The sequence below is a fragment of the Pseudophryne corroboree genome, chromosome 1 (assembly GCF_028390025.1).
Source record: "Pseudophryne corroboree isolate aPseCor3 chromosome 1, aPseCor3.hap2, whole genome shotgun sequence".
NCBI lineage: Eukaryota > Metazoa > Chordata > Amphibia > Anura > Myobatrachidae > Pseudophryne > Pseudophryne corroboree.
Window position 1 is genome coordinate 61,941,534 of NC_086444.1, and position 25,430 is coordinate 61,966,963.

At 46.0% G+C, this 25,430-nt stretch overlaps 1 protein-coding gene across 3 annotated transcripts in view; it reads right to left on the reverse strand.

Moving 5' to 3' along the window:
- DCC (DCC netrin 1 receptor) overlaps positions 1 to 25,430 on the reverse strand; it is a 1,035,978-nt gene that overhangs the window by 705,838 nt on the left and 304,710 nt on the right. For all 3 annotated transcript variants that reach the window (XM_063960065.1, XM_063960057.1, XM_063960048.1), the window contains exon 2: positions 1,826 to 2,146. In XM_063960065.1, the coding sequence (XP_063816135.1) occupies positions 1,826 to 2,146 (321 nt within the window). The remainder of the gene's footprint in view (positions 1 to 1,825; positions 2,147 to 25,430) is intronic.

Here is a 25,430-nt window from a genome sequence, read left to right on the forward strand (position 1 = left end):
AGGGTTAGCATTACTATTAGGGTTACAATTATGGTTGGGGCTACCATTAGGGTTACTGTTAGGGTTAGGACTGTCATTAGGGTTACCCTTAGGATTAGGGCTGCCGTTAGGGTTATCGTTGTGGTTAGCATTATCATTAGGGTTAGGGTTATCGTTGGGGTTAGGTTTACTGTTAGGGTCATCGTTGGGGTTAGGTTTACTGTTAGGGTCATCATTGGAGTTAGGTTTACTGTTAGGGTTATCGTTGGGGTAAGATTTACTGTTAGGGTTATCATTGTGGTTAGCATTATCATTAGGGTTAGGGTTATCGTTGTGGTTAGGTTTACTGTTAGGGTTATCGTTGTGGTTAGGTTTACTGTTAGGGTTATCGTTGTGGTTAGGTTTACTGTTAGGGTTATCGTTGGGGTAAGGTTTACTGTTAGGGTTATCGTTGGGGTTAGGTTTACTGTTAGAGTTATCGTTGGGGTTAGGTTTACTGTTAGGGTCATCGTTGGGGTTAGGTTTACTGTTAGGGTTATCGTTGGGGTTAGGTTTACTGTTAGGGTCATCGTTGGGTTAGGTTTACTGTTAGGGTTATCCTTGTGGTTAGGTTTACTGTTAGGGTTATCGTTGGGGTTAGGTTTACTGTTAGGGTCATCGTTGGGTTAGGTTTACTGTTAGGGTTATCCTTGTGGTTAGGTTTACTGTTAGGGTCATCATTGGGGTTAGGTTTATTATTAGGGTTATCGTTGGGGTTAGGTTTACTGTTAGGGTTATCGTTGTGGTTAGGTTTACTGTTAGGGTCATCATCGGGGTTAGGTTTATTATTAGGGTTATCGTTGGGGTTAGGTTTACTGTTAGGGTTATCGTTGGGGTTAGGTTTACTGTTAGGGTTATCGTTGGAGTTAGGTTTACTGTTAGGGTTATCGTTGGGGTTAGCATTACCATTAGGGTTAGGGTTATTGTTAGGATTAACGTTGGGGTTAGTGTTATCTCTAGGTGTAGGGTTACTGTAAGGATTACGAAAGGGATAAAATTAGACTAAAACCACATTGTCAACATTTCAACAATGTTGACATTACATCAGTGTGGACAGGATGAATATTACAAGGATATCGACATTGAAGCCATTGTCGACATTCTCAACATACCACACACCCCTCTTACTACAGAATAGGAATAACTTTCCTTCAATGGGGCTCCCACACACACAATGATCAGTCAGAGTGTGGGTATGCACAGCTGACATACGTTACCACTTCGTATAGGGCTTGTGCATGCACGCAGTGATAGTGGTGGCGACAGGCAGGGCACCAGGCGTACAGATGGGGGACAGGCGCACAATAACATGCACACATTTGCTTTCCGTGCATGAAAGCATTGGCCTGACAGTAAACAGCAGTATGTGGCATCTGGGGATCACTGTTTCAGTAAATGGCCACCAATTTGCAGAGAGCCAAAGACTGACACTGCATGGGACATATAGACACCCAGATAGTCAAGGCTGAGACACACTGTGTCATCTAAATGTTCATGTACTGCAAATAGATGGTTTTGGGGACTGAGCCAACACTGATGACAACGCAGCCTATCGGTTCACTAGTAATTAGTGACATCACTTATAAGTTATGACCTAGTGGTAAATTTGCGCACAGTTAACTAAGTGTTCTTACATTGCTAAGGATCCGGGGAGACACGGAACACGTCCCTACTGATCTGATATATTCAATTGATTTTCCTTCCTGCACATAGTTGCTAACACTCATTATTTCTAGAATCCAATAGCATTTTTGGACTGAATAACCTTTTTATTTAAAAACATCCGGAAGCACTGAAAGAGACTTACCAGCCACCAACACTTTAGCCGTCCGACTAATGATCGCACCAATACCATCCAAAGATGCTTCGCACTGATAGGAGCCTTCATCCGGCCGGTGATGCCGCGAATGTACCACAGTCTGTATTACGAGGGAGCCATTGGCCAGCTGTTGCCTTCGGTCATCTATTGCGAGGTTCAGATAGACTCCATCCTTTTTCCATTTGATTACCGGAGACCCCCGATCTGAGGAGGCCGAGCAGTTGAGAACCACAGAACTTCCACGCATGGTGACCACATCTAACGGTTCGGAGATGAACCACAACGAGGTGAAACTAGTAACTTGTGACCCTGCAACAGTGAAAGGAGGAGATTGAGGGAATGTTCAGTATTACTGTATGCAATCATTTTTAATTGATGAATAAAGATGAATTGAAAACTTGACAACATATGACAGTTTCCCTTAAGCCGTCCATACATCAGTTACTTTGGGTTTGGATAGGGTTATGAGCCTCCTAAAATCCCTGGACCTCTAGTAGTTTTTCATTCCTTGAGGCCAGAGGAGTAATTTACAGAACAAGGTTTGAGAAAAGTCACTGGAGGGTGTAGTTGAGCAGGTGGGTACGGTGGATTGTAGGATGGCTAATCCCGGGCCATTTTATCAATGCCGGGTATCGGGATTGAAAAATGGTCAATCCCAGAATTCCCAGAATACCCAGGATTGGCTTTTTTCCTGTGTGACTGCCCGTCCCCCCCCCCCACACCCTCCCCGCACACATAACTTACCATACTACTGAGGCGGGCGGGTGGGACATTTCCTTAGGGCTCAGCGGCAGGTGACTTCATGTCACGCTGCACAGGGAGAGCCAGGAGGAGGGACCCGGGCAGTGTCTGAGCCTCCTGAGGACGCTCAACACTGCCCGGCTTTAAAAACACAAAGGGCCGCCTGATCCCGCAATCCCCGGGATTGGAGCTTCCAATCCCGGGATTGAATCCCTGACAATTTTTGATTTAAATACAAAGATCTCGCTGATCCAGATCCCGGGATTGGCCACCCTAGTCCTTTGGAAATGCGGCTTGCAGGACAGGTTTCTCATCTCTCTGTCCATGCTTACAAAATGACATTTTGTTGTTTGCGTGTGTTTTTGTATCTTTGTTGGTGGTTGCATTCCCAAGATCTTAGCTTTGGGTAACCTAGAACCCTTGACTGCACAAGACAGAGGATACCATTTAGGGGGAGATGTACTAAGCCTTGAAAAGTGATACATTTTATGGTGATAAAGTACCAGCCAATCAGCTCCTGACATTTTTCAAACCCAGCCTGTAACATGGCAGTTAGGAGCTGATTGGCTGCTACTTTATCACCGTAAAATGTATCATAACTGACGTAACTGAGGCATGAGAAGGGAAACTGCCGCCTTCACTGCTTACACAACAAACTGCACTGATGTCGAGACGGAGTCACAATTTACTTTTTATAGCCCTCCGGTTTGTTTCTTTTTACATTAATATTTTGTTACAGCACACTTTGTAGTACTTTGTGTTAGATTTTTTTATTTATTATTATTTTATTTTGCAAAAGCCCTGTCGTTGCTTTCGTCCCTATATAATTTCCAGCTTATGTCACATTATCCCGTAAATGTCTGTTGCATTGGTTTGGGAGGTTCTGATCTTAAAAGGTGACGTGTTGGTAAGACTTTACCATAATAAAAGGCATAGGAATGGTCACATGAATTCTATATTTTTACATTTATGTATATATACTAGTGTTTTGGACCCATCGTATTTGGAGATGCCTGTGTTTTTTCCTCTCTCTTACCCCACTCTCCTATTTTTCTCCCTCCCGCCATCTCTTGCAGCCTCCCTCTTTTCCCATTTCTTCCCACCACCATCCCACCACCATCCATCTGCCTTTCCTCCTTATTTCTCCTCTGACTCACCCTTATTCTCCCTGTAACTCTTCTTCAATTCTAAATGAATCCATCATTTTTCACTCTTACACTTTTTTTCTTTCATACCCCCCTCTTACAGTTCTCACTGCGAGGATTGTGAGGGGCCCTAATCCCTTTGTGGCAGGAGAGGTACTTTGACACCTGTAAGCTACACACAGGGTTCTGGGGGTGGATGGGAAATGTGGATGGACCGGGTTCCCATCCATTTGGCCCAGACCAGGTCTTATAGGCTTCTTAGCCCAAGAAGCAGCTGCATCAGCCAGCACCTGGGTGCTGGGTTTAAAGCAGAGTCTCTCCCATGAGTCAGGGCTCCTGAAGGCAGTTAGTGTCCAGGTGATAGGCCTGCTAGGGACAGTGGGATCCGGAGGGCTGGGCCACTAGTGTCAGGATGCTGGGACCTGGAGGATCCTTATTAAGTAAGAGGGAGTGAGGCAGGGCCTAACCTCCCTGGTTGTTTATACTAAAGACAGTGATATGTATATCTTTGTTTTTGAGCTACCTGAATATAAGGTATTTGTTGTTTTTGCACAAGTCTGGAGTCGGTCGTTGGTGGATTTTTGTAGCAGAGCACATTCTAGCAAGTCTCCTGTTACAATATATATAATTTATTTTATTTTTTCTTGCAGCTCGAGTTTAGTGATGAGCGGGTTCGGTTCCTCGGAAACCGAACCCCCCCGAACTTCACCCATTTTACACGGGTCCGAGGCATACTCGGATTCTCCCATATGGCTCGGTTAACCCGAGCACGCCCGAACGTCATCATCCCGCTGTCGGATTCTCCCGAGATTTGGATTCTATATAAGCAGCCGCGCGTCGCCGCCATTTTCACTCATGCATTGGAAATGTTAGGGAGAGGACGTGGCTGGCGTCCTCTCCGTTTATTAATGTTGCTGCAAATATTTGTGCTTATTGCTTAATTGTGGGGACTGGGGAGCAGCTGTATTATATAGGAGGAGTACAGTGAAGAGTTTTGCTGATCAGTGACCACCAGTTTTATCCGTTCTCTGCCTGAAAAACGCTCCATATCTGTGCTCAGTGTGCTGCATATATCTGTGCTCACTGCTTTATTGTGGGGACTGGGGACTAGCAGTATTATATAGGAGGAGTACAGTGCAGAGTTTTGCTGACCAGTGACCACCAGTATTATACGTTGTCTGCCTGAAAAACGCTCCATATCTGTTCTCAGTATGCTGCATATATCTGTGCTCACACTGCTTTATTGTGGGGACTGGGGACCAGCAGTATTATGTAGGAGGAGTACAGTGCAGAGTTTTGCTGACCAGTGACCACCAGTATTATACGTTGTCTCCCTGAAAAACGCTCCATATCTGTGCTCAGTGTGCTGCATATATCTGTGCTCACACTGCTTTATTGTGGGGACTGGGGACCAGCAGTATTATATAGGAGGAGTACAGTGCAGAGTTTTGCTGACCAGTGACCACCAGTATATATAGCAGTACGGTACGGAAGGCCACTGCTCTACCTACCTCTGTGTCATCAAGTATACTATCCATCTAGATTCTATACCTGTGGTGCATTTTAGTTTTGCAGTTTGCTGACAGTGACCACCAGTATATACAGCAGTACGGTACGGAAGGCCACTGCTCTACCTACCTCTGTGTTGTCAAGTATACTATCCATCTAGATTCTATACCTGTGGTGCATTTTAGTTTTGCTGTTTGCTGACAGTGACCACCAGTATATATAGCAGTACGGTACGGAAGGCCACTGCTCTACCTACCTCTGTGTTGTCAAGTATACTATCCATCTAGATTCTATACCTGTGGTGCATTTTAGTTTTGCAGTTTGCTGACAGTGACCACCAGTATATATAGCAGTACGGTACGGAAGGCCACTGCTCTACCTACCTCTGTGTCGTCAAGTATACTATCCATCTAGATTCTATACCTGTGGTGCATTTTAGTTTTGCAGTTTGCTGACAGTGACCACCAGTATATATAGCAGTACGGTACGGAAGGCCACTGCTCTACCTACCTCTGTGTCGTCAAGTATACTATCCATCTAGATTCTATACCTGTGGTGCATTTTAGTTTTGCAGTTTGCTGACAGTGACCACCAGTATATATAGCAGTACGGTACGGAAGGCCACTGCTCTACCTACCTCTGTGTCGTCAAGTATACTATCCATCTAGATTCTATACCTGTGGTGCATTTTAGTTTTGCAGTTTGCTGACAGTGACCACCAGTATATATAGCAGTACGGTACGGAAGGCCACTGCTCTACCTACCTCTGTGTCGTCAAGTATACTATCCATCCATACCTGTGGTGCATTTCAGTTGTGCGCAGTATATATAGTAGTAGGCTATTGCTATTGATACTGGCATATAATTCCACACATTAAAAAATGGAGAACAAAAATGTGGAGGTTAAAATAGGGAAAGATCAAGATCCACTTCCACCTCGTGCTGAAGCTGCTGCCACTAGTCATGGCCGAGACGATGAAATGCCATCGTCGTCTGCCAAGGCCGATGCCCAATGTCATAGTAGAGAGCATGTAAAATAAAAAAAACAAAAGTTCAGTTAAATGACCCAAAAATCAAAATTAAAAGCGTCTGATGAGAAGCGTAAACTTGCCAATATGCCATTTACGACACGGAGTGGCAAGGAACGGCTGAGGCCTTGGCCTATGTTCATGGCTAGTGGTTCAGATTCACATGAGGATGGAAGCACTCATCCTCTCGCTAGAAAACTGCAGTGCCACTCCTAGATGGGCCAGGTGTTTGTATCGGCCACTTGGGTCACTTAGCTTAGTCACACAGCTACCTCATTGCACCTCTTTTTTTCTTTGCATCATGTGCTGTTTGGGGACTATTTTTTTAAATCTGCTATCCTGTCTGACACTGCAGTGCCACTCCTAGATGGGCCAGGTGTTTGTGTCGGCCACTTGTGTCGCTTAGCTTAGTCACATAGCGACCTTGGTGCGTCTCTTTTTTTCTTTGCATCATGTGCTGTTTGGGGACTATTTTTTTGAAGTGCCATCCTGTCTGACACTGCAGTGCCACTCCTAGATGGGCCAGGTGTTTGTGTCGGTCACTTGTGTCGCTTAGCTTAGTCACACAGCGACCTTGGTGCGCCTCTTTTTTTCTTTGCATCATGTGCTGTTTGGGGACTATTTTTTTGAAGTGCCATCCTGTCTGACACTGCAGTGCCACTCCTAGATGGGCCAGGTGTTTGTGTCGGCCACTTGTGTCGCTTAGCTTAGTCACACAGCGACCTTGGAGCAAATTTTAGGACTAAAAATAATATTGTGAGGTGTGAGGTGTTCAGAATAGACTGAAAATGAGAGTAAATTATGGTTATTGAGGTTAATAATACTATGGGATCAAAATGACCCCCAAATTCTATTATTTAAGCTGTTTTTGAGGGTTTTTTGTAAAAAAACACCCGAATACAAAACACACCCGAATCTGACAAAAAAATTTCAGGGAGGTTTTGGCAAAACGCGTCCGAATCCAAAACACGGCAGCGGAACCGAATCCAAAACCAAAACACAAAACCCGAAAAATTTCCGGTGCACATCTCTACGAGTCGAGTTGCACATTGCAAGATGTTCTGTTCCTATTCCCAGAAATGTATATTTGCAAATTTTTCAGCATGAACAGTGCGAGGTCCACTGTAGCCAACGAATGTTGTTATAATCACGTTCACAGCTTCTTTTTAACATATTGCTGCCAAAAGAAGTACATAAACATGTGTAATTGCTTTTCCAAGCTCCCTTTAAGTACAGCAATGGAACATTATTTCAGCACATTTTATGCGCTGCTACGGTGCTGTTTATTTCATGTACAGGACACCTGCTTCCTAGGAGGCTACTTAGTAATGTAATAAACTAATTTGTACTTTAGACTAACACTTTAATCTTTTTTTGTTCCCTGCACTCCCAACCAAGAGAACACTTTTTCTATTTGCATGTATTAGCATAATGGCACAATAATTAAACAGCGCTTTTCAAGGGACAATGAAAGCACTTCAATCAATCTTAATCATTCACAGCAGGAAAGTGGAAAAAAACACTGCCTTTACTTATTGGGGAATCTTAATAGATATAAACATGTCCACTGTGCCTCTATGCGTGTGATTTATACCTATCATCAAGGTACAGAGAGCCTCAAATTACATATAGACAAATAAATATCAATTATCTCACAGAGAAGCTGCGACAATTCAGTGGTGCAGGCAACGTGTATTGCAAGAGCTTCCTATGAATTTACTACCGCTGTCTGCAGTTTTCACTAACTTTAAGCAAGGAACCAGCAATGAAACCCTACAGGTCTATATTAGGATATAGGGGGTCATTCCGATTTGTTCGCTCATTGCTGATTTTCGCTATACTGCGATTAGTCGCTTACTGCGCATGCGCTTAGTTATTTTACTCAAAAGTTAGGTATTTTACTCACGGCATAACAAAGCTTTTTCATAGCTGTGCTGATCGTAGTGTGATTGACAGGAAGTGGGTGTTTCTGGGCGGAAACTGGCCATTTTATGGGAGTGTGCGGAAAAACGCAGGCGTTCGAGTTGCAAAACGCAGGAGTGGCTGGAGAAACGGGGGAGTGGTTGGGCAAACGCTGGGTGTGTTTGTGACGTCAAACCAGGAACGAAAAGGACTGAGCTGGTCGCAATGGCTGAGTAAGTCTGGAGCTACTCAGAAACTGCTAAGAAATTTCTATTCACAATTCTGCTAAGCTAAGATACACTTCCAGAGCGAACAACTCAGAATCACCCCCATAGTGAAAGTTTTTATGTTGTTTTTTTTTAATTATTATTATACTGGTGAACATTTACATATTTTTTTTCTCATTCATAAAAATTAGAAGACTAGAAATTCGTAGTATCCGGCCTGTTTTTCTGGTTTAATATATCTGGGCCAGAGCGTCTTAAGTCATTTAACAATGACAAATCATCCCCTAAAGGAATACAGAAGACATTTTATATGCCTGGCGGAACTGAAAGTACTGGTATGTGCCAGTGGTCTGATTTGAGTAGTTCTGTATCAGTTAGAGTTAGAGTTTGGGGGCTTAGGTGCTTGTTTATAATAGCGATTCCCTGGTTGGAAGGTCTCATCCGCTTCTCACGATTGTCAACTTTATTGTTTTGCAAGAAAGATGGATGTTTTCTGTTGGTTTTGCAGCGCTCTCTCCATCAATACATAGGTTTAGTCTGATTCTACCCTACTGGGGTCAGCGACACCACCTATCCCGTTATTGTTTGTCCTTGGCAGGGGAGTGTGGGTACCTTGAGTTGTTGGTGATGGGCTAGCATTTTGTCCCCCCATCTAAGCCTTAAGATGTTGGTGGTGGGCTGCAATTTATCCCCCCATCTAAGCCTTGAGTTGTTGGTGGTGGGCTGCAATTTATTCCCCATCTAAGCTGGGCTGGCAGTTTGTCCCGCATCTAAGCCTTGAGTTGATGTTGGTGGGCTGGCAGTTTGTTCTGCATCTAAGACTTGAGTTGTTGGATTGTGGGCTGGCAGTTTGTCCCCCATCTAAGTCTTGAGTTGTTGCTGGTGGACTGGCAGTTTGTCCCCACCTAAGCCATGAGTTGTTGGTGGTGGGATGGCAGTTTGTCCCCATCTAAGTCTTGAGTTGTCTGTGGTGGGCTGGCAGTTTGTCCCCATCTAAGCCTTGAGTTGTTGGTGGTGGGCTGGCAGTCTGTCCCGCATCTAAGCCTTGAGTTGTTGGTGGTGGGCTGGCAGTTTGTCCCCCATCTAAGCCTTGAGTTGTTGGTGGGCTGGCAGTTTGTCCCGCATCTAAGCCTTGAGTTGTTGTTGGTGGGCTGGCAGTTTGTCCCGCATCTAAGTCTTGAGTTGTTGGTGGGCTGGCAGTTTGTCCTGCATCTAAGACTTGAGTTGTTGGATTGTGGGCTGGCAGTTTGTCCCCCATCTAAGTCTTGAGTTGTTGCTGGTGGACTGGCAGTTTGTCCCCATCTAAGCCTTGAGTTGTTGGTGGTGGGCTGGCAGTTTGTCCCCATCTAAGTCTTGAGTTGTCGGTGGTGGGCTGGCAGTTTGTCCCCATCGAAGCCTTGAGTTGTTGGTGGTGGGCTGGCAGTTTGTCCCCCATCTAAGCCTTGAGTTGTTGGTGGTGGGCTGGCAGTTTGACCCGCATCTAAGCCTTGAGTTGTTGGTGGTGGGCTGGCAGTTTGTCCCCCATCTAAGCCTTCAGTTGTTGTTGGTGGGCTGGCAGTTTATCCCGCATCTAAACCTTGAGTTGTTGGTGGTGGGCTGGCAGTTTGTCCCCCATGTAAGCCTTGAGTTGTTGGTGGTGGGCTGGCAGTTTGACCCGCATCTAAGCCTTGAGTTGTTGGTGGTGGGCTGGCAGTTTGTCCCCCATCTAAGCCTTCAGTTGTTGTTGGTGGGCTGGCAGTTTATCCCGCATCTAAACCTTGAGTTGTTGGTGGTGGGCTGGCAGTTTGTCCCCCATGTAAGCCTTGAGTTGTTGTTGGTGGGCTGGCAGTTGGCTCCTATCTAAACCTTTTATGGATTATTTGGGCAAGAGGGTGCAACTGTGTATAGGGCCAGTGTGTCTTTGTCACCATACATTTCCCTCCATTTTGCTAAATAACTAAGTAAAGCTGACCCTTTTCCCTGCCAATCAGGGTCGTATTAAGGGCCACATGGACCTGCAGCATAAAATGTTCAAGTACCTATAATGAGAAGGGTAAGAGCATAAAGGGGCAGATGTACAAAACCTTAGAGAGAGAAAAAGTGGAGAGAGATAAAGTACCAACCAGTCAGCTCCTAACTCATTTTTCTAACACAGCCTGTATCATGGCAGTTAGGAGCTGATTGGCTGGAACTTTATCTCTCTCCACTTTTTTCCTCTCCCCCAAAGTCTCTCTATACTACTTTCCATGCTGAGCAGAATACTGAATCCTTATAAATGCATTGCAGTATACAGTAACCTCATCACAGCCTGAGTGACTTTGCTGAGCTGCAATTGCTGGTTGTAAAGAGGTTAATTCACAGTACATGCAAAAATTACTGGCACCATGCACATTGAAGTAGCAGAATTTTCAAAGAGATGGGTTCTAGGCAACTCTCTGCTTTCCTGCCTGTGAATAGATTTAGAGTCTGTCCCTCACTTTTCTATTATATTAATTATTATTATCCCTACATAGCGATAGAAAACACGAGATTACAAAGGTACAAGATTGCAAAATTTACACATTTACTGGCAAGCTCACAAATAAATATTTTTATATAACTACAACCCGCAAATTAGATAATTACGCAGAGAAAATAAGGAGAGAGGGTCTTCCAAATGCTAAATGCTGCCACCAATAACTCTCCCTCCTTCTCTTTCTGACCCAGGATCTTTTTCACGGCGCCAGTTACCGCATCGGGCGGCGTTGCACATATAACAATCGCCTACCCTTTCTCCTGCATTCTCAGCTATAGAAAAGTGGAAACAGATGGATACAGCGGTATTGGTAGATAATTTACAGGTAGCACACAGAAACTTTTTGGAGAAAAAAAATCCCCAAAGCGGTTTATTTAATTTGGATTATGGTTGTTATTCAGAGTTATTCCCAGTTTTTGCTAAATTACCAAAAACTGTGATCATTCCACTCACATGCTGGGGGCCGCCCAGTACACGGCAAGGCAGCCCAGCATGTGCGGCACTGCTCCATGATGGTTTTTGCGACCGCATTGCAAAAACTTTATAGAGGTTGACCCCTGTCTACGCATAAGCAGGCGGTCCGGCGCCATGTTTTCTATCGCAGGAAATGTCATTGACCAGCTCCTAAAACGGGCATGACGCATCTGCGTTTCCTGCTCTCTTCCCCCTCAACGCTGCGTCGTCGCCCCCGAACGCCCATCACCTGTGGATCATGATGCAAATGCATCCTTCCGGGGTGCGATCACATCATGACAGCTTGCGCACATGCACTGCGGCCGCCGGAACAGGAACTGAAGAAGGGTCCACAGACCCAAAACAAAGTACCTTAGCACCATCCTAATTAAACAGGGCTGAAGAAGGTGTCTGTCTTGTGCCTCCCTAATTACAGGGTGTAGTACGGCTGACCGGCGGTCAGGAGACTGCCAGTCAGCTTACCGACGCCGGGATCCTGGCAGCATACCGACACCGGGATCCCGGCGGGGAGGGGCGAGTGCAGCAACCCACTTGCGGGCTCGGTGGCGACCTGCGCTCGCCACGGGTTCTATTCCCACTCTATGGGTGTCGTGGACACCCACGAGTGGAAATAGTCCCTGTTGGTCGGCATGCCGACCATCGGGATAGTGAGCCGTCGGGATTGTGGACGAGGTCATGTGACTGTCGGTCAGCTGACCGGCGGTCACATGAATACCGCCACTAATTGCACACACGCCTAAGGGGGTATTTGCTGTGTGTCATGTGAAGTTCTCTATCACTGCAGCATATAAACATTGGAAGGTGGTACAGTTCCTCGCTAGACCATAAAACCATGGATAATCTGGCAATGAAAGGTTGTGCACCAAGCGGGTTATTCAGGTTTGTTAGCAAACCAAAAAAGCAAGCAACTGGGCAAAACCATGCTGCACTGCAGGTGGGGCAGATGTAACATGTGCAGAGAGAGTTAGATTTGGGTGAGTTACATTGTTTCTGTGTAGGGTAAATACTGGCTGCTTTATTTTTACTTTTACACTGCAATTTAGATTGCAGATTGAATACACCACACCCAAATCTAATTATCTCTGCACATGTTACATCTACCCCACCTGCACTGCAGTATGGCTTTGTCCAGTGTGTGCTTTTTTGGTTCGCTAAGAATACCTGAATAAGGGCCCTCAGTTGTTCGCTCGTTGCCGATTTTCGCTATGCTGCGATTTGTTGCAAACTGCGCATGCGCATGGCACGCAGGGCGCATGCGCTTAGTTGTTTAACTAAAAACTTAGCAGATTTGCTGAGGATTCTGCGGCGCTTTTCAGTCGCTCTGCTGATCGGTAAATGATTGACAGGAAAGGGGCGTTTCTGGGAGGTAAGTCAGTGTTTTCCCGGCGTTTGCTAAAAAACGCAGGCGTGTCAGGGAAAAACGCGGGAGTGTCTGGAGAAACGGGGGAGTGGCTGGCCGAACGCAGGGCGTGTTTGTGACGTCAAACCAGGAACTAAACGGACTGAGGTGATCACAGTGTAGGAGTAGGTCTGGAGCTACTCAGAAACTGCAAATAATTATTTAGTAGAAGTTTTGCTAATCTTTCGTTCGCTATTCTGCTAAGCTAAGATACACTCCCAGAGGGCGGGAGCCTAGCGTGTGCAATGCTGCTAAAAGCAGCTAGCGAGCGAACAACTCGGAATGAGGGCCAAGGTCCCATGTCCAATTTTGGAAGTGACGGTTATAGTTACCAGGCCAGGAAGGGAAGCAGGCTGGGGGCTGACAGGCATGGTAAGATCCTTTCTGTCCTTATGATTCAATCACCTAAGGCAATATCCTGAACTTGGGTGTCATTCTGACCCTATCGCTCGCTGCAGTTTATTGCAGCGCAGCGATCGGGTCGGAATTGCGCATACGCCGGCACCACAGTGCGCCAGCGCATGCCGGACGGCCGAAGGCCGTCATTCAGTAGCGATCGCCTCTGCCTGATTGACAGGCAGAGGTGGTCGCAGGGTGGGAGGAGGCTGGACGGCGGCGTTAAGCCGCCGTTTAGGGGGCACGGTCCGGCCAACGTAGGCGTGGCCGGACCATTGGGGGGGCAGGCCGCAGCGGCTGCGTGACTTCTACCGCAGCCGCTGCGGCCAGTGGCAGCGACTATCAACTCCCGGCCAGCCGCATTTACTCCACAAATACAAAAGCATCGCCGCTGTGCGATGCTTTTGTATTTGTGCGGGAGGGGGGGGGGGGAGCAGACTGACATGTGGGGCGGACTAGCCCTGTGCTGGGCGTCACCCCGCATGTCAAGGAAGATGATCGTAGCTGTGCTAAATTTAGCACAGCTATGATCAATTCGACATGATCACCCTTGCCTTAGAACTGGACCAGCCAAGCTCCAAGAGCAGTCTGTGTATTTCCAGCTGTTTTATAATATTTTGCAACCGTAAGTCTGCTAAAGTACACAGGACAGCAAGGTATAATAGCAGCGTTTTAAAAGGAATCCTAACTTGACCATTTTAAATGTTTAAAGGCAGCAGTTCCCAAACCCTGCTTCTAGGGGCGCTGTGGTACACTTACAAGGATGCTGCAGGCAGGTTGCTGGTGTTCTGTTAATAAATCAAATGATTTGGTTGGGCTACATTGAAAACCGGGCAACGCATGCTTGAAGCCTTAAGGGTCTATTCAATTGATGTCGGATCCTTTCCAATGGAAAGGATCCGACATTTCAGTATTCAATGACAGGATTTGGCCGTTCCCGACAATGCCAATCTGACTTTTTTTTAAAGTCGGATTGACATTGTAGGAAATGGGGCTAAAACCTGTCAGATTTGGCCGGGATTCTGACAAAACACATGGATCCGCGGCTATTCCGCCGATCCACGGGTTTTCCAACAAGTCGGAAAAATGGCAGGGTGATTGAATAGGTCGGAACAGACTTAAATAAGTCGGAAACTGCCATCTTTCAAGACGGCAGTTCCGACTACAATTGAATACCCCCCTTAAGATGGGTACACACCTGAATGAAGGTGCAACACAGCATCCACTGTACGACAACGTAATATGTCAATGTAACAACACCATGTTGTCTGTGCAATCATCCCATTGGACGTGCAGCACGTCCAATGGGGAGATGCAACCACCCAATTCATTACGCAATTAATTAGGTGGATTAGAGGGTGCACATCATGGATCGCAACACTGTCCGATATATCGTATAGTGTACTATGTACCCAGCTTTAGACAGGCAACACACAGCCATTTACATCCCCTCCTGCAACATTATAATTGCAAAATATTTTTTTCTTTCAATTTACTTTATGTATAGTATTAATTTCAATAGCTAGTAAATTATGACGGCATAGTTACTATGTAGTAAGTTTTTGAGTTGTTTTTAACTAATACTTAACTATACTTAAATAAAACTATTAGGTATATGCAGCAATTGGCTGCTGTCACAGTGTAGGAGCCGGCACTGCAGACATACAGTCTCCGGGGCAGTCCAACATCTCCAGAAACCCGTTGTGACAAGGCCACGCCCTTCTCGTGAAGCCACACCCCCTTTCAGTGGCTCCCATGCAGTTACCCGCACCAGGAGTCTCCAGGTCTAGTGATGCCCCTGACTGGAGCACATGGTCTAAGCATACGGTTGGTTCTAAATCGGTGTGGGAGAAGGGACCTTCTGACATCACTAGGGGAGGAGACACGTCACCAGGGGAGGAGCTACGGCCGAACAGAGTACCCGAAAAGTACCCTCACGAGCTCGGTGGCTCGCTCCGCTCGCCACCTGATTAGTACTAAAGGTAATAGTTGGTGGCGTGGATAGTAGAGGAACTATCCCGCTGGCCTAGCTCCTCTGCCTTGTGTCATGCCTCCTCCCCCTGACGTAAAAGGTCCCTTAGGCCACTTGAATCTAGCATCTACCATAAGCATACTCACCTACTCTCCCGGAACGACCGAGAAGCAACCGAAACTCGGGTTGAGCTCCTGGCCCCCTGTGGAAAAGTGGACAAGCCTCCCCGTCCCAACCAACAGTGCCACTAACCCCGCCACCCCACCGCCCATTTACATAGTAAAATGGGTGGACCAGGCAGCCGATGACGCGATTGACGTTGAATCGCGTCATCGTAGCCATGCCCTCCGCTGTTCAGTGCCGGTCTTTGTGGCATTGCATCGCAGGGGCATGGCTTCGGTGATGAAATAGTGCAGCCACGACCCCATCCATAGCCTTTCTCACCGCGTACCGCCCCCGCTATTGTGGCCACACCCCCAGACTGAGCGTTGTTGGAGGGGGCAGCCAGAAAGCCGGCAATCATGGGCATAAGGCTGAAAGGGTAGCACAGTTACAGCCCTGGTGGCAACTGGGTCCACCTTGTGAGTGCCTGGGAACGCTGACTTAGCGTATGGCTTATGGCTACTTCCCATATCTGCCCCTGACCAAAACTGATCTCTCTCCTGTGCATCCAATATGTGGGGATCAGGAGTTTGGGAACCAAATCAAAGGGTATCGGGTACAATCTGAGCACATTTTTCCCAGCATGCAATCATCTATTGAAAGCTGAGCATAAAACTGAATCACAACTCGACTATAAATTTAAATGTTGGGAAATAACAAGTAACAAACTTGTGTATGATTTAATAAGCCACGTGTCCAATAAAAAACTGCTAGCCTTACACTATTTTAATATGTGGCCACTTTTAGTCTTAACTATCATTTCTGCAAGCAATGTAATGGCTGGAGCTGTCTAAATAATAAATCTCCCCGCGCAGAGAAAGAGAGAAAGTCTTGTGGTCGACAGCCGGCTGGAGCTGTTAAATATGCCCTTCGAGGCATAACAAAGAGGAAAGATTAGCAGCCAGTTACTACAGGAGACCTGTGCCTTATTATCATTTTATTTATGTTTATATAAACAGTAAATTTCCCAGAACAAGAAGCTCCGAGTATTGGAAACAAATGAGGGCAAAAGAATCCCATAAATCGGCAGTTGCTGAATAAATATTGTTGGCACAAAATGAGAATTTAACTTGGAGGTCCCTAGAACAGGGATAAAGAGAGAACGTGAAAAGTTTCCTGCCTAAGTTTAGAAACATAAGATAGATAGATAGATAGATAGATAGATAGATAGATAGATAGATAGATAGATAGATAGATAGATAGATCTCATCCACTCACTGGTCATCACCAGATTGGACTACTGCAATCTCCCTCAAAAATACCTCTCTCCTCTTCAATCTATCCTCAATTCTGCTGTCCGTCTCATCTTCCTCACCAAATGTACTACATCCACATCCCCTCTCTTGCAGGACCTTCACTGGCTACCCTTCCCATTCAGAATCCGATTCAAGCTTCTCACACTCACCTACAAAGCCCTCACCCACTCTTCTCCCTCTTACATCTCTGACCTTATCTCTCTTTACATTCCCACCTGTCCTCTTCGCTCTGCTAATGCACGCCTTCTCTCCTGCCAACTGATTACCTCCTTCCACTCCTACCTACAAGATTTTGCACGTGCTGCTCCCTATCTCTAGAATGCTCTACCTCTCCCCATCCGACTCTCCACCTCTCTACAAAACTTCAAACGGGCTCTCAAGACCCACTTCTTCACCAAACCCAGCCAACGCTCCTCCTAACCCTCTTGTCTATGCTCACTGTCTACCCCGTCTGTATCACCCCGGTCTGTAAGCACCTCACCTTTTAGATTGTAAGCTCGCAAGAGCAGGGACTGCTTTCCTCATGTGCCTTTCCTTTTCTTACTTACACAATCTTGTACTCCATACTCCCTTTGATGGCACCTAACCCCGGGTTTTCTATACCTGTCCTATATTGTCTTGTACTGTAAGTGCTGTTTTCTTGTTTGCTCATGTGATTATGTACTGTGTAATGGGCGCTGCGGATCCCTTGTGGCGCCATATAAATAAAGGATAATAATAATAATAATAATAATAGATAGATGGGACGCAGTTCATTTACCGACTGTCGTGATCCCGGGGTTCAGGAAATCGATGTAGTAATCCCGACATCCGGCGAAATGCCATTGATCAGAATCTAGACCAAAGCCCCGAGTTCCACTCGGGTGGTGATCCATGCCACCACCCGTGGGGGAATATAATAGTGCTCGCCACTGGGCCTGAAGCATGGGGAGCGCAGTTAGCCCATGAAGGGACTTGCTGCGCTCACCACCAGAATTCTGGGTGTTGAGATTCCGGTATTACATACTGGACCCCTATCAGATAGCTAGATAGATAGACAGATAGGAAGAGAGCACCAGGAATATGGTGTCCATGGACTCTGCTTTGGGGGTAGGGTGGGCCCATGTTTATTAGTCATTTATTTATTACCAGTTATTTATATAGCACACACATGTTCCGCAGCGCTTAACAGAGAATATTTGTCCATTCATAGGCAAACTGCGCAAGCACAGCGGGCGCATTGCGGCTGCCCAGCCTCAATCATTGTGGCTGCATCCCGGAAGGATGTGGCTGCAATTTAAATTGTTATTCAACAGACACCTCACTGGGTATACTTAACAGGCACCCGCTGGGTATACTCAACAGGTACCCCACTGGGTATACTCAATACGTACGCTGCTGGGTATACTCAACAGGCACCCCACTGGGTATACTCAATACGTACGCTGCTGGGTATACTCAACAGGCACCCCACTGGGTATACTCAACAGGCACCCCATTGGGTATACTCAACAGGCACCCCACTGGGTATACTCAACACATACCCTGCTGTGTATACTCAACAGGTACCCGCTGGTTTACTCAACAGGCACCCCACTGGGTATACTCAACAGGCACCCCACTGGGTATACTCAACAGGCACCCCACTGGGTATACTCAACAGGAACCCCACTGGGTATACTCAACAGGCACCCCACTGGGTATTCTCAACAGGCACCCCACTGGGCATACTCAACAGGCACCCCACTGGGTATACTCAACAGGCATCCCACTGGGTATACTCAACAGGCACCCCACTGGGTATACTCAACAGGCACCCCACTGGGTATACTCAACAGGCACCCCACTGAGTATACTCAACAGGCACCCCACTGGGTATACTCAACAGGCACCCCACTGGGTATACTCAACAGGCACCTAATTCAGTTACAAAAAGTTTAAAATAACCCATTGTGAGTACTTGGTAGTCTACAATGCACACGTAGAGAGAACACATATGGTATAGATCAGGATTCCATTTCAAAGGCTTAAGCTGTAATGATTTCCGAAAAACAACAAACTTTAGCGCTCAACACTCTCAGCCGACACAACTTTCCAAAGCCTTTGAAGAATAAAACCCATTTAGAACCTGAGCAGCATAGAAATTATAGATAAGTTTGATACATAAGTTTCAGAACACAAACAAAATATAATCATGTATCAAAAACCAGCCTCACACAATACTAAAAAAACAGCGCAGAACAATAAATACACCGCAGACTGCTGTAACTGTCTGTTCTAGAAACATTGCTGAAATTCTAATCGTTTTAAATATCTGTTATAAAGAAAGATTAGTCCTCTAGAAAAAGAAAAAAGAAAAGAAAAGAATGGAAAACATTCGCTGTTGTTTTCTTTCCTGGCGTTTCTCTACAGAACGATATATTGTATTTTATTTATGCATTTCATTAACAATCACATTTCATTTTAGAGAAAGAGGAACGTATAACAAATATCCTTCAATAATATGTCAGCCCTGAAAACGTATTGTGAAACCGAGGCGAGAATATGGTGACGGATCAATAGCTGCGTGTCTTTTGTCTTAAGTCAATCTAAAAGAAATGGTTTTTGCTGAGTTCATTTTTAATGATTGAATACTGATTGGCATCGTATGTCATATTAGTGTCTCGAAGGACGAGTGTGGACCAAGAATAATCATGTTTGATAGCTCAAATATAACGCAATGACACTTTCTTCCAGTGTACAGGAGACTGTGATACTGGGAATTGTCCCCCTTTCATTCAGTTATTATCCGTTCTGCACTTGAGGATTATTAATGCTTCTATGGTGTATCTGAATTTCTAGTGCGTATTACCTTACTATACCATGCCCTCATATGGATTTATATTCAGATGGGGCTGCCCGTTATTCTTCATACTTTTTTGTCTATTTGAGGGCTTATTCCTATATTATTCTCTTGGAAAATGGATAAAACAGATTAAAATTAAAGCGTGCTTTTGATATATTTCAATGTTCTTTTCCATGTACTTTCATTTTGCTGAATTTCTACTAAGACGGACACTGGAATCGTGCATTATCTCAGGGAAACGAGGCCTTTCCGCATTCTAAAATTGTTACCATATTAGACTACAACTAGTCATTTAGCGTCCTGCTATACTTACCCTTGCTGGTGCTGCAGGAATCCCCGCTCTAGGGGTAGAGAGATGTATCAAATCTTTGAGAGAGATTAAGTGGAGAAGTTTCCTATAGCAATGAAAAAGCTTCTAACAGTCTAGACTGTGCTTGGGTGGTCATTCCGAGTTGATCGCACGTAGCAACTTTTTGCTGCTCGTGCGATCAACTAGACGCCGCCTATGGGGGAGTGTAATTTAGCATAGCAGGGCTGCAATCGCTTGTGCAGCCCTGCTATGCTAAAAAAGTTTCCTGCAGAATAAGGCCAGCCCTGCACCTACTTACCCAGTGCGACGGATCCAGCGATGAAGGTCCCGGCTGTGATGTCAGCCATCCGCCCTCCAAACACCTGGACACGCCTGCGTTCGCCTTACCACGCCTGGAAAACGGTGAGTAGACGCCCCGATCCTCCTTCCCGCTGTCAATCTTCTTGCAATCGGGCCTGTGATCGCTTTCTTCGGTCCTGGCGTCGCTGTCCGGCGACTGCCGTCGCTGGGCAACGACGCACGCGCGCAATGTGGGCGCTGCGTAGCGCAGTTCTGACCCGTTCGCACCGCAGCGAAGAACCGCTGCGTGCGAATGGGTCGGAATGACCCCCTGGATGTAGTTGGAACTCCCGTCTTGTCGGAAAGACGTCAGTTTCCGACTTTTTTAGGTCGGAAACTGTTCCGACCTATTCAATCCTTTCCGGCAATTCCGACTTGTCGGAAAACACGTGGATCAGTGGATTAGCTGCGTATCCACGTGTTTTGACGGTAACGCGGCCAAATCCAACAGGTTTTAGCCCCGTTTCCGACAATGGCCCTCATTCCGAATTGTTCGCTCGCAAGCTGCTTTTAGCAGCATTGCACACGCTAAGCCGCCGCCTACTGGGAGTGAATCTTAGCTTAGCAAAATTGCGAACGAAAGATTCTCAAAATTGCGAATAGAAATTTCTTAGCAGTTTCTAAGTAGCTCGATACTTACTCTGCCATTGCGATCAGTTCAGTCAGTTTCGTTCTGGTTTGACGTCACAAACACACCCAGCGTACGCCCAGACACTCCCCCGTTTCTCCAGCCACTCCCGCGTTTTTCCCAGAAACAGCAGCGTTTTTTCACACACACCCATAAAACGGCCAGTTTCCGCCCAGAAACACCCACTTCCTGTCAATCACATTACGATCACCAGAACGAAGAAAAAACCTCGTAATGCCGTGAGTAAATTACCAAACTTCTTAGCAAATTTACTTGGCGCAGTCGCAGTGGAACATTGCGCATGCGCAGTTTGCGGAAAATCGCTGCGATGCGATGAAAAAGAACGAGCGAACAACTCGGAATGACCCCCAATGTCAATCCAACTTTTAAAAAATAATTGAATACTCAATTGTCAGATTCTTGTCATCGGAAAGGATCCAACATCAATTGAATACACCCCTAAATTGCTTTCCTTTTTTATTTTTTTTGCATCGCTCCCACCACAGAATCAGCCCCTTTCTGTCTATGCCCAAAGCCAGTGGAAGCGACTGCACACCTAAATCTCTCATCCTCTCTCCGCACTGTCTCTTACCATCTCAGGCGGGGGTGGGGGTGGGGGTGGCTGGAGCTGGCAGCTTCACAGATAAGACGCTGTCAGCTGCTGCTCCTCTGTATCAGCAGTTGTCACTTAGCTGCCACTTGGATATTAAAACACTGAATGGGTGACATTATGTCAATCAGTGAGTGTATTAGGTGCCTTCTAAACTGCGCCATCATAGGTCACCCCCTAATTTACCTAATGGTATTGCTGTCCCTGTATGTGCACGAATGGTATAAACTGTAAAGCATTACCATGCATAAACTAAATGCTAGTATTCAAAGGTCCTGAGGCTTACATGTTGCAGCCTCTGCTCGGAGCTATGTAACAAATAGATTTTTATTTTTATTATTCATGCTAATTTAATGCACCAGGCAGACTACAACTTCTGCATTTTATTACAGTATTAATACTGTATATGCCACGAATAAGTAACTTCAATTTTTTGTTCCCCCCTGTAATTCCTCCTAATTGCTTCAAGCTTTTGCATAAGTGGAACGTACTTTGTCGGCTAATTAGAGTACATGGAGAGAATTCTTTTAAAATAAAGACAGACCAAAAAAAAAGAAGAGGTGCAGAGGTTAGTAAACAGCATTTTGGCTGAAATTACCGGCACTTTTTCAAATAAACAACATTTAGTCATTTTACTGTTAACCACTAAAGAAACATTAGCTCCTAAATGGCCCATTCCCACCAATTATGCGATTTAATTAGAAAAAAAAAAAAGGATGGGAAAAAAAAAATGCCCTCGGTTTTCAGATGCATAAAATAGGGAGAAAATTGAAAAGCCAATTAGACAGGAGAGCAGGATAATTCCACTGACAGTCAATTAATGGTTCCACTTACATAGAGCTGTATGACTCACCCTCGGCACGAAATCTTATCTCGGAGATTTACCTTGATTGTTGATGAAAATGTATATATAATATTCTCTAGTTCCCTACTCTTGGTGCGGGCTGAGAGAGGCAGGTCAACATGCAGCGCTCAATAAAATATTAAATAATAATGAAATATAGATATATAGTATTAAAAAAACACAGCTAGTGATGTGTGGAATAACAGACGCAACCAGCAGTACGCGGCGAGAGACGACCAAAGTGTTTCAGCAAATTTACATTTTATGCAAATATCTGGGGGCTGCTGATTTCCCGGGCTCCCGGAAAAAATAAGAATTTACTTACCGATAATTCTATTTCTCGGAGTCCGTAGTGGATGCTGGGGTTCCTGAAAGGACCATGGGGAATAGCGGCTCCGCAGGAGACAGGGCACAAAAAGTAAAGCTTTAGGATCAGGTGGTGTGCACTGGCTCCTCCCCCTATGACCCTCCTCCAAGCCTCAGTTAGGATACTGTGCCCGGACGAGCGTACACAATAAGGAAGGATTTATGAATCCCGGGTAAGACTCATACCAGCCACACCAATCACACTGTACAACCTGTGATCTGAACCCAGTTAACAGTATGATAACAGCGGAGCCTCTGAAAGATGGCTCACAACAATAATAACCCGATTTTTGTAACTATGTACAAGTATTGCAGATAATCCGCACTTGGGATGGGCGCCCAGCATCCACTACGGACTCCGAGAAATAGAATTATCGGTAAGTAAATTCTTATTTTCTCTATCGTCCTAGTGGATGCTGGGGTTCCTGAAAGGACCATGGGGATAATACCAAAGCTCCCAAACGGGCGGGAGAGTGCGGATGACTCTGCAGCACCGAATGAGAGAACTCTAGGTCCTCCTTAGCCAGGTTATCAAATTTGTAGGATTTTACAAACGTGTTTGCCCCTGACTAAATAGCCGCTCGGCAAAGTTGTAAAGCCGAGACCCCTCGGGCAGCCGCCCAAGATGAGCCCACCTTCCTTGTGGAATGGGCATTTACATATTTTGGCTGTGGCAGGCCTGCCACAGAATGTGCAAGCTGAATTGTATTACACATCCAACTAGCAAAAGTCTGCTTAGAAGCAAGAGCACCCAGTTTGTTGGGTGCATACAGGATAACAGCAAGTCAGTTTTCCTGACTCCAGCCGTCCTGGAACCTATATTTTCAGGGCCCTGACCACATCTAGCAACTTGGAGTCCTCCAAGTCCCTAGTAGGCGCAAGACACCACAATAAGCTGGTTCAGGTGAAACACTGACACCACCTTAGGGAGAGAACTGGGGACGAGTCCGCAGCTCTGCCCTGTCCGAATGGACAAACAGATATGGGCTTTTTTGAGAAAAAAAACCACCAATTTGACACTCGCCTGGTCCAGGCCAGGTCCAAGAGCATGTTCACTTTTCATGTGAGATGCTTCAAATCCACAGATTTGACTGGTTTTAAACCAATGTGTTTTGAGGAATCCCAGAACTACGTTGAGATCCCACAGTGCCACTGGAGGCACAAAAGGGGGTTGTATATGCAATACTCCCTTGACAAACTTCTGGACTTCAGGAACTGAAGCCAATTCTTTCTGGAAGAAAAATCGACAGGGCCGAAATTTGAACCTTAATGGACCCCAATTTGAGGCCCATAGACACTCCTGTTTGCAGGAAATGCAGGAATCGACCGAGTTGAAATTTCTTCGTGGGGCCTTCCTGGCCTCACACCACGCAACATATTTTCGCCACATGTGGTGATAATGTTGTGCGGTCACCTCCTTTCTGGCTTTGACCAGGGTAGGAATGACCTCTTCCTGAATGCCTTTTCCCTTAGGATCCGGCGTTCCACCGCCATGCCGTCAAACGCAGCTGCGGTAAGTCTTGGAACAGACATGGTACTTGCTGAAACAAGTCCCTTCTTAGCGGCAGAGGCCATAAGTCCTCTGTGAGCATCTCTTGAAGTTCCGGTTACCAAGTCCTTCTTGGCCAATCCGGAGCCATGAGTATAGTTCTTACTCCTCTACGTCTTATAATTCTCAGTACCTTAGGTATGAAAAGCAGAGGATGGAACACATATACCGACTGGTACACCCACGGTGTTACCAGAACGTCCACAGCTATTGCCTGAGGGTCTCTTAACCTGGCGCAATACCTGTCCCGTTTTTTGTTCAGACGGGACGCCATCATGTCCACCTTTGGTAATTCCCAACGGTTTACAATCATGTGGAAAACTTCCCCATGAAGTTCCCACTCTGCCGGGTGGAGGTCGTGCCTACTGAGGAAGTCTGCTTCCCAGTTTCCATTCCCGGAATGAAACACTGCTGACAGTGCTATCACATGATTTTCCGCCCAGCGAAAAGTCCTTGCAGTTTTTGCCACTGCCCTCCTGCTTCTTGTGCCGCCCTGTCTATTTACGTGGGCGACTGCCGTGATGTTTTATCCCACTGGATCAATACCGGCTGTCCTTGAAGCAGAGGTCTTGCTAAGCTTAGAGCATTATAAATTTACCCTTAGCTATATTTATGTGGAGAAAAGTCTCCAGACTTGATCACACTCCCTGGAAATTTTTTCCTTGTGTGACTGCTCGCCAGCCTCTCGGGCTGGCCTCCGTGGTCACCAACATCCAAAACTGAATGCCGAATCTGCGGCCCTCTAGAAGATGAGCACTCTGTAACCACCACAGGAGAGACACCCTTGTCCTTGGATATAGGGTTATCCGCTGATGCATCTGAAGATGCGATCCGGACCATTTGTCCAGCAGATCCCACTGAAAAGTTCTTGCATGAAATCTGCCGACTGGAATTGCTTCGAAGGAAGTCACCATTTTTTTACCATGGCCCTTGTGCAATGATGCACTGATTTTAGGAGGTTCCTGACTAGCTCGGATAACTCCCTGGCTTTCTCTTCCGGGAGAAACACCTTTTTCTGGACTGTGTCCAGAATCATCCCTAAGCACAGGAGACTTGTTGTCGGGATCAGCTGCGATTTTGGAATATTTAGAATCCACCCCTGCTGTTGTAACAGTATCCGAGATAGTGCTACTCCGACCTCCAACTGTTCCCTGGACTTTGCCCTTATCAGGAGATCGTCCAAGTAAGGGATAATTAAGACGCCTTTTCTTCGAAGAAGAACCATCATTTCGGCCATTACCTTGGTAAAGACCCGGGGTGCCGTGGACAATCCAAACGGCAGCGTCTGAAACTGATAGTGACAGTTCTGTACCACGAACCTGAGGTACCCTTAGTGATAAGGGCAAATTTGGGACATGGAGGTAAGCATCCCTGATGTCTCGGGACACCATATAGTCCCCTTCTTCCCGGTTCGTTAT